This window comes from Benincasa hispida, chromosome 11 (assembly GCF_027475165.1).
Source record: "Benincasa hispida cultivar pf3 chromosome 11, pf3_genome.v1.1, whole genome shotgun sequence".
Taxonomy (NCBI): Eukaryota; Viridiplantae; Streptophyta; class Magnoliopsida; order Cucurbitales; family Cucurbitaceae; genus Benincasa; species Benincasa hispida.
In genome coordinates, this window is record NC_143488.1 from 23,816,532 (window position 1) to 23,827,434 (window position 10,903).

The 10,903-nt window shown below is 32.2% G+C and overlaps 1 protein-coding gene across 1 annotated transcript; it reads left to right on the forward strand.

Moving 5' to 3' along the window:
- Positions 1-4,917: 4,917 nt before the first annotated feature.
- LOC150032505 (pentatricopeptide repeat-containing protein At4g21705, mitochondrial-like) lies at positions 4,918-7,273 on the forward strand. The gene is made up of 2 exons (XM_090307338.1): positions 4,918-5,351; positions 5,832-7,273. Exons 1-2 carry the CDS (start codon positions 5,055-5,057, stop codon positions 7,014-7,016), a joined length of 1,482 nt encoding a protein of 493 aa, XP_090163464.1. The 5' UTR covers positions 4,918-5,054; the 3' UTR covers positions 7,017-7,273.
- The last annotated feature ends 3,630 nt before the right edge of the window (positions 7,274-10,903 follow it).

Genomic DNA, 10,903 nt, shown 5'->3' on the forward strand with positions numbered 1-10,903 from the left:
AGTGTGATAACGACACGCATTTCCAAGTCGACCAATAAACAATAAGAGTATGAACACATTTACTAAAGATGAGTCTCATAAAACAGATGATGGATTCGTCTAAGAGAAAGTTAGTCAATATAAGCAAAACCATGCCAATATTGAAGTTCACCAATAGAGGGGGCATGGTGGTTGTGATGGTGAAGGAGATGAAAAGAAAAATATATACATCAATTTAGATATACGGTATTTCATAATTGGGAACTTGAGATTTCACAACAAACTTCAAGATTTAGTTGTACTAGAGATTTAGGGAGATGGGTGTTTAGATAAACCATCCATATAAAAAGGAGAACGAACGTGAATCGAGATATAGGGGTAAAATTAGATGACGTTGGAATGAAGTGGTAAGTAAGTTCATGTCTAGCCACTGATGAGGATGACTCAGTGGAGGAAATTGAGGGAAAAAAATTTAAGTAGAAAATACACTTCTGGTCCATGAAGTTTAAAGTTAATATATATTTCTGTCCTTGAAATTTCAAAAGAACACCTTAGTCCCAAAGTATGGCCATGAAGTTTAAAGTTAATATATATTTCTATCCTTGAAGTTTCAAAAATGCTTCGAGGTGGTCTTTGTCTTAACTTAAACTTTTGACCTTCCCAATTCTATTGTTCTGCAAGTCTATCTTTGGCATTATATCTTTTTTTTTTTTTTTTTAAGGTCATTTCTTTCCTAAATTACAAATTTGTTAGTTTTATCAAAAGTTGGATACTTTTGTGCAGGTTCAAAATTTAACATCAACATGAATCGTAGTACAACAAAACCATTTAATTAAAATTTGATGATGATACTAAAGCTAAGTTGTGGACACTTTTAACATGGTTAGTTTATTCACTAAGTTTGACAAAAAAGAAAAAGTTTAATTAATATATCTTTAAGTGAAATCAAATGTATTTATAATTTTGTTTTTTAAATCAAATGAGTTAAAGAAATTCTTTTTCTCTTTCCGTATTAGTGTTGTGCTTTTAAGTGAATTGAAAATTTCAATATTTTATTGGAATAAGTGAGAAAATTATTTTAATAAAATTTTCAGAAATATTAATAGTCATGTATAAAAGATAGGATTGATTTATTAAACGAACGACGTAATATCAATATATAATAAAATCATATATCAATTTTTATAAAGAGGTCATATTTTAAATGTTTATAACACATGGATTGCACGTAGTAATAAATTAGTGCTATAAAATGTAGAAAGATTTTTTTTCCTTTTTTTACATACGATCTTTGCAAATTCTATAAGCATGATAAATTGATAATCTGAAGCTACACATATTGAAAAAATGCATGAACGTAAGAAGATGACTAAAGAAAAAAAAATAAGGACTTTTTTTTTTATCATTATGATTATCGACAACATGCAACGCTAGATCGATAAACGTAAAAAAAAGCCAAACGATAAAATGGCATTTGTACTCTAACCGTTACTAAGAAACTCAACAATAGAATGATAATTGATGACGCATGAGGGAAAAAATTGGAAATTCGTGCAAAATTATCTTTTAAAAAGTAGTGGTCCCAATTCATTTTCAAATACAATGAGATTGAGCATCTTTTCCACCTCATTTAGTTTGAAATTTGATTACAAATAAGTGAGTAGACCCTGCTGTTGATTTTTTTACCCTTAATCTCAAATCAGTTAACTTTAATGAATGAATTAATTAATTAGTGTTTTGAGGATAACAAATCTGATTTTTTTTACTAATAATTTTAACATTTTGAATAGACCATAAGAATAGAGCTCGAAATAACGATTCTAATGTGTTTTGAATCACTTAGATTGGAGTTTAAATAAATAAGATATAGTTGAAAGAAGCTTAACGAAAAAAATATCTAAAATGGTGATGTGCCAATCAAATTATTAAATTGGATAAATTAAACTCAAAATTATGTGTGAGTGACGCATAGTGCTATAAATTTGAAATCAGTAGATTTTAGTTTTCATTTAAAATGAAAATTAAAATAAAATGAATTTGCAAATTCAAAAAAAAAATGTTTTGATTAATATTAATAAAAATAAAACTTTGACCAATGGTCAAATGAAATGAAAACAGAAAAAAGAAAAAATAAAAGAAATGAGAAATATTTTATTGTTGGTGCGCACACACATACTTATATATTTTTTTTCTTTTTCTTTTAATTACTTTTAATCTCGAGTTCAAATTTAACTTTTTCATCAATCCAATAACTCAAATTCAAATTCAATATTTTACCCTATTTTTCTCTCTTTTTATACTTTATCTTCCCAAATTTTCTTGAACTTTTTATAACTTTACCATTCTCAAAATTTGAAAAATGTCACTACTATTATGTCCAAACTCTCAAATTTCATTCTTTTCGTCTTATTCCAGAAATATATTTTCATTTGTATTGTCAGAATTAAGTATTGTGAGTTCAAATTTGTACATCTGTTGTTTTCAGAGAATTTTATTGTGTGATTTAAAGCTTCAAAAATATTGTAACGATTGAATCTTAACTCGTAGAAAGGATCGGGTTTTCTCTTGAACTCGAAAAAAGAGCAAGTGTAGCGGTTCGACTCTCATCCATGAAAAGAGTTAAAGGAGATTTTTGAGATCAAAATCCCAAGAGGCACTCAAGAAAATGGATTTAGATGAGTTTGAATGAACCACTATAAAAATTACGGTTTCTTCTTCTCCAACTCTTTCCTAATTATTTTTGCATTTAATTTTAATTGCATGTTGTTGTTGGTTGAGTTTGATTGAGTATATTTATTACATTATTTTTATTACATTATTTTTATCACGTTATTTAACATCAATTGGGGTTTTTATTAATTATAGTAATTGCATGCTCTTTATTGATTTTACATCCTTCATTTGTCATTGTCATCTATAAATATTAAAATATTCATTAATTTATCAAACGTAATTTAATATTTCTTACACAAGTAGATTCTGTACTTAAGACTTTCAATCTAACAGTAAAAGTGTCTCACCCAACCCTAAAACCTGAGAATAAATTGGAGTAACGGTAAATAATAATAATAAAAAAAATCATCTTTTTCAAATAATACATTTTTTGGATAATTGTTTTAATAGACGTTCTGTGTTATCTCGATTAGTATTGGATACTGAAGCCAAAAGAAAATTTTTAAAATTGACACATTTGTACCGTTAATTTTGTGCTAAACTCCCGACCATGATAGAGGACGAGGATAATGATCACGATAAGACTTATGGAATAGAAGTTTTTAGGATCCTATTGTTTTGATTTTGTTGGTGAAATTTGGAAGTTTTTGAGATTTTTTTGGTCAAAACTAAAAGGGACAATTGCAATTTTAATTAAAAAAAATTATTGAAAATTCGGCACTTGTCCCTAGGTTTTTCTTTTGAAAACATGGCAAAAACCTTCCGCCGAAAATTTTGATTTCTATCTAATTTTTATATGATTGTTATGTGATTGCTATTTGATTTGTATATGATTGTTATGTGATTGTCATATTTGTAATTACAAAAAAATTGAAGTTATAGCTTTAGTTTCTTAAAATGTATTTGTCATATAATACAATTTTTCAAACTAGAATATGAAATTTGTTTCCTAGAAATTTACAAGAAGGAAATTTGTAACAACTAGAAACTATTGGGGCCCAAAAATAGAAAAGAAGAAAAATGCAAGAACTATTCAACAAAACTTTTACCTATTTTTTTCTCTCCACTTTTATTAGGAAGTATTGAAGTATTCTTGATCAAGATTCTATTGAAAAATTTCACAAATTTAATCTCCCTTTAAAAACCATTTCGGTTTTAGTCTTTTGTTTTTTAAAATTAAGTTATTTCCTCTCATTTTTTATAATAATTTATATCTTTGTTCAATATAATAGGTGAATTTCTAGCTAAATTCTAAAATCAATAACATGTTTTTAAAAACGGTTTTTTTCTAGTTGTCAAAATGGTTAAAAAAAATGGACGCAGAAGTATTAGTATTCATCTTGGAGAGATGCACGTAAATAATTGGCAAAAATGAGTGATTTCTATCCAAGATTAAGGAGGTGTTTGATAAATGGGTTTGAGTTATTGGGTTGGGTAGGTATTTATTACCCATGTGTTTGTAACCTGGGTTATTAAAACCCTTTTTTACCCCTCAAAATTTCCTTTTTTTTCCCTCAAAACTAATCAGGATATTTTCATTTCTTTCTCTCTTTCCTCATCTTTGTTGTTTGGATCCATTTTTTTTTTATGGTCAAACCTTATTAAAACCCATTTTTTATCCACTCAAAACTCCCTTTTTTATCCCTCAAAACTAACCCTAAAAAGCAATATATTTTCATTTCTTTCTCTCTTCCCTCATCTTTGCCGTTTGGATCGAGATTTTTTTTTTAATCGATCCCCAAATATACTATCCATATTATATAAAAATAAACGGTATAATATGTGAAATAATAAAGTTAAGTTAGCAAGATTCAATATATTTTGTTGGTATGTTTTATCGATTGAAGAGAATTAGAATTATTACAGTTTTTGAAAAAAAAATATATGAAAAATAATATATTATGTTCTACAAATTGAGAAAAAAAAAATTTGAGATTGTCTAGTTTATGTCATAAATGATTGGAAAAAATTCGTGTATATTTGAAAATTAATCAACAATAGCAAAGCATAAAATTAAAAAATAAAAGAAATAAATAAAAAAAAACAAACAGAAAAAAATAGAACTAATCTCATTCACAAAAAAAACTGCATCAAATCTTTCAATTCAACTCAACTCTATACAACAAATATAGAAAATAATTACCAACTCAATTCTATTCTGCAAACAGACTATTTAACTCTCAGATAATTTAAGTCTCCGTATAATAATTACCAACTCAACTCAACTCTTACTCTTATCACATACAAAACACACCTAAAAATTCTGCTATTTCTGAAAATTATCGAACGAAGTGAGAACTCAAAGAAAGCGGTCTGATAGAATCTTCATTTTGTTGTAAATACACAAATCAAACAACCAGACTATAATTCTTCTGAAATTGCAGCTCTCCAAAGCTCCGGCCATGGCGGCGGCGTCGGCAATGTTCAAAATCTTGAGCAGGGCTTCTTCAGGTTGCACGAGGACACCAAGAACAGAGACAGATGCATACGGTTTTGTGTTGTTGAGATTTTACAGCGCGAGACGAAGCTGCAATCGAAGAAACCTCTTTTCGAGGATTAGTCCTCTCGGTGACCCTGAACTTACTGTAGTTCCGGTTCTTAATCAATGGATTGAGGAAGGCAGGAAAATCAAGAACTTTGAGCTCCGGAGAATCGTTTGCGACCTTCGTACTCGCCGGCGGTATGGCCAAGCCCTTGAGGTGAGCGCAATTGAAAAACACGCCCTAATTTCCCGTGAAAGGAATGCTTGTATTGTATATGATCTCGCTTGGATGAAGCAAAATTCTTGTGGTTTATTGAATGCACGATGGCCAGAAAGTAATCTCAAATCCTTTTTCGTGTTCTATTCTCATAATGCTTTGATTGATTGCTCAAAACACTGTGAAGGAAGGCAACATCCTGTATATATGCATTTTGAACATTGAAATGATTACATGTAGTTAAGCTAATTGTGCTTTTGCACTTACCTCCATTACATTATGGCTCTAGAGGATGGCAAATTTAATGTTATGTAATAACTATTGTAGAATTCTTGTGGTTAGCTTGGTACTAGATTGATGCCCTAAGCTGTCGTTTTATCCCATTTGGTGGTTTATCAGTCCTAGATTTTATGTTTCAAGTATCTACAGTATTGTGGATGGTTGATCTTTGTTCTTTCTCTTGGTTTATTCAAATTGAAGGTGTCTGAATGGATGTGTAGCAAGGGACTTTTTTCCCTCACAACAAGAGACTTTGCCATACAGCTTGATTTGATTAGCCGAGTTCGGGGGTTGGATTCTGCGGAGAAGTATTTCGGGAGTGTTTCTAACCAAGAGGAAATTGGTAAACTCTATGGTGCTCTTCTAAATTGTTATGTCAGGGAAGGCCTTGTGGATAAGTCCCTTGCCCATATGCAAAAGATGAAGAAGATGGGTTTTGCTTCCTCTTCCCTCTGCTATAATGATATAATGTGTCTATATTTGAACACTGGCCAGGCTGATAAGGTTCCAAATGTACTGTCTGAAATGAAGGAGAATGGTGTTCTTCCTGACAATTTTAGCTACAGAATCTGTATCAGTTCTTATGGAGCTGAGTCTGATGTAATCACTATGGAGAAGGTTTTGAAAGAAATGGAGTGTCAAACTCACATATCCATGGATTGGATTACTTATTCAATGGTTGCAAATTTTTTCATAAAAGCCGGTATGCATGAGAAAGCAATGAGTTATCTTCGGAAATGTGAGGACAAGGTCGTTCAAGATGCACTTGGCTTCAATCATCTCATTTCACACTACACCAGTCTGGGACATAAGGATGAAGTAACGAGATTGTGGGCTCTTCAGAAGAAGTGTAAGAAGCCAGTCAATAGGGATTATATTACCATGTTGAGTTCTTTACTAAAGCTGGAGTTGCTTGAGGAAGCTGAGAATCTGCTCATGGAATGGGAGTCATCTTGCCAATGTTACGATTTTCGAGTTCCGAATGTTCTTCTTATCGCATACTCGCAAAAGGGGTTAATTGAGAGAGCTGAAAAGATTCTTCGAAACATCATCAGAGATGGGAGGATCCCATCACCAAATAGTTGGGCCATTATTGCAGCAGGGTACTTGGAAAAGCAGAACCTGGAGAAAGCTTTTCAGAGCATGAAAGAAGCTCTTGCTGTAAAAGAGCAAAATAAAGGGTGGAGGCCCAAACATGGCATTTTATCAAGTATAATGCGATGGCTATCTGAAAATAGAAGATATGAAGAGCTGAAAGAGTTTTCGAGCTCATTGAAGACTGTACCTTCCATGGATGGAATACTAAATAATGCATTGGATGAGCTTCTAGAAATCTTGGAAAACGACAATGATATAACGACAAGGGGAAAACTAGAGGTGAGGTGATTTAATTCTCATATGAAATCACAACATTGTTTAAGATTGGCTAAAGAGGCCATAAGTACAATTTATAGTGACCATCTATCTAGGATTTAATATCATACAAGTTTCTTTGACATCCAAATATTGTAGGGTTGGGCAAGTTGTCCTGTGAGATTAGTTGAGGTACGCATAAGCTGGCTCGAACACTCGCAGATATAAAAAAAAAGTTTATGTAAAATCAAGTTGTAAACTTATCTATAAAATTCTTAGGTTTGAGACAATCAGAATATTCTATTCCATTCACTAAAGATATGAATATATACAAGTGTACCAAAGTGACCAAAGAAGAAAAGCATAGAAAAGACCATAAAAGGAAAGTATAACAAAGATATTTACAATAATAAAAATTCCTAATATTTGAACTATAGCATTTTCCAAAAGAATTTTGGAACATGCATCTAAAACATCAAAGCTCTAGCTGTTTCAAGAAGATGACAATTCTTTCGTTTTGCAAACCCATTTTGAGATGGAGTATCAACACAAGAAGATTGATGAAGAATGTCGTGGACATCTAAATAAGACTTGAGCGCATGATAGGAATATTCTTTAGTATTATCGCTCTGTAAGATTTTAAGAGCACCACTAAACTGAGTTCGAATTTCAATATGAAAGTTATGAAAATGAGAAAGTAACTTAGAATCGATTTTTAAGTCAATATAACCACGTTACATGAGAATAGTCATCGACAAATGTAAAAAAATATCGAAACCCTCCTTTGGACTCAATAGGACACAGACCCTAAACATTATAATGGACTAATTCAATCTGAGCACTAAATCGTTTATTAACTCGAGGATACAAACTCAAATGATGAAATTTAGCAAACCGACATGACTCACAATCTAAAGAAGAAAAATGTTGAAGTTGGGGACAAAGACGATTCAACACAGAGATAGACAAATGACCCAAATGACAATGTTCTTCAAAGGGAGACGACACGCTAGAGCATGTCATGGTTGTAGGTATTTGTGGTTCAAAGATGTAAAGTCCTCCATATTCACATCGTTTACTAATAGTCTGCTTCGTCGTAGGATCCTGAAACAAGCAATAACCAGGAAAAAATGAGACACAACAATGAAGATCACAAGTGAGTTTACTGACCGAAATCAAATTAAAAGGGAAATGTGGTAAATTTAAAAATGATGACAAAGAAATTGATTCAGTAAGATGGACGGTTCCCGATCCTAAAATAAAAGTGAAGGTTTCATCGGCTATAGTGATAATAAGTGAGGAGGTAGATGTACAAAGGTTAGAGAATAAACTGGGGTTACCTGTCATATAGTCTGCAAAGCCAGAGTCAAAGATCCATTTCGAAGTGGAGGAAAGAAAGCATTTAGAGATGTTACCTATCTCTATGATGGCAGTAATGAGAGTAGAAGATGATGTCGTCTATGACACCTGATACTGTTGAAATTTAGCAAACCCTTTTGCAGAAATCATAATTGACTTGTCAAGATTATCAGGAGTAGAAGCGACATGTGCATTGTGCCCTCTGATCCTTATTCAACAATATTTTGCATTCACGTTTCGTATGGCCAAGTTTACGATAGTAAGAGCAAACAACATCTCCTGAATTTGATCATTGGTTATTGTGATAACCTTTAGAGTTATTTGATCCAACCCCCTTTATTACCTCTATAATCATTTGTGCACCTAATCAAAGCACTGTTAGAATCAGGTGAAATAACTGTTTGTGGCTTCTCTGTACGAAGTATTCGAGTATAAGCTTCCTCCAACAACGAGATGTTTGAGCTTGAGAACACTTGTTCTTTGACCATCTCATATTTAGGTGCAAGACGAACTAAGAAATTCATGATAAACAACTTTTCACGTTGAGCCATTATAACTTTTGGATCAATGGTAATTGGCATCAAGGCATTGAATTCTACATCTGTATTTTTTACCTCCATAAATTAACTTGTAAGAGATTTCTCTCCTTGATCAGGTTGGTATAGAGTCTTACAAACATCAAACACTCTATTAATGTTCTCTTTCCTAGAATAAAGAAAATCCAAATATTCAATAGTTCATTGATTGATTCGCAGTGATTTACTAACTCAACGATCTCACAATCAATAGAATTCTTGATTTTTAGAAGCATTCTTAAATCGTTCAGCCACCAAATTTTTTAGTAGCATCAGTTAATGGCTCTTCCTTGATGTGATCATCCATCTCAATGCTTCTAATAAAGTGGCGAACATTTGATCTTCGTGAATAGTAATTTGACCATTCAACTTGTGTTCAGTTACTTTTGACACCATAGGAACTCAGACATGACTACTAGTATCTTGTCAGCCATTACCTCAAAAAAAAAAAAAAAATGGACAGAAGAGAAGAAAACCTTAATTTATCGAAGAGATTTTTTTTCCTCCAATAAACCACAAATAGTGAGTATATAGTCAAAACAAACACACCACCAAAGGAAGGAAGCAACTACGATGACACCCACAGAAGACGGGCAGAAGCAGGTGGCGCACATGCCTACATGCGTCGGCCCATGGACTAACGGCAGAGGGAGGTGGCCACGCATGAGCCTCACGCACTAGTTAGATGGACGTCGGACTTTGGGGTTCTATAGATCGATGGCTGGGCTCCTCGATGGACTGGTGGTGTCGAAAAATAGCGAAGAAAAACGACACCTTTTTTCGGCGACGACGGACGACGGCGAACAAATCGAAGACGACGGCGGTGAGCAAAAGTATAAACCCATCCGTCCACAGAACCCTAGATATAATACAAACGGGTTCTAAATTCTCAAATCCTAAAGTTCACAAAAAAAAAAACCCTTATTTTCTAAAACTTTGATACCATGTAAAACTCTTAGGTTTGAAAGAATCAGAATACTTTATTCCATTCACTAAAGATATGAATATATACAAGTGTACAAGAGTGACCAGAGAAGGAAGGCATAGAAAATGCCATAAAAAGAAAATATAACAAAGATATTTACAATAATAAAAATCCCTTATATTACAACTATAACATTGTCAATGTCGGATAGGAAATTAGATGTCCACGGGGCAGGGCTGAGCAAGGATGGGGATGGCTTCCCGTCCTCATCCTCGCTACCCCATTTCATTCCCCATCTCTGCAAAAATCTCCATGGGGATCCGGGCGGGAATTCCCATAAGAAATTCGTGGGGATTAGGTTTCCCACAGGGAATATTTTTTCATTTTATTTTTCTTTTTAAAAAAATTAATTTAATATGAAAAAGTTTTAATTAAATAATTAAATTCCTCATATATTTGATAAGGATATAATTAAATGATTAATTTATATAATTTTTAAATATTACACTAACATAATCTAATTTCAATTTAATACATATATTGTACTTGAAAAGAGCTATATATATAAATAATAAACTAACTAATACAATGAGTTTAACATAAACTCACTTTGAGTTTATATATAAAACTCTCACAGTGAGTTAAATATAAATTCACTGAGAGTTTTATAGTCTTTTTCTTTTAAGGTGAGTTTTATAGTTTTGATAGGTGCATTAATATATATATATATATTATCGAGGTGGAAAGGTAGGGGTAGGGAATGTAATCTCCGTCTCTGTCCTTGTTTAGTCAACAAGAAAAAAAATTTCCCAATTCCCATCTAATCGAGGATTCTTCACCCCGTTCGATGTAGGTCCCACGGAGTCCCAACCCCTTGGGTTAAATAGACATTTCTTTAGGAATATATAAGATATTTTATTCTGATAGACTGTAGTGAAACGGTAGAGGTTGAAATTTTCAATCACTTTGTGTACTCAGATTTCAAAATTGTTTATGGTGATTTTGTACTCTTGAAAAAACTACCATTTAAGCTACTGACAGATTTAGTTTGTAGAAATAGT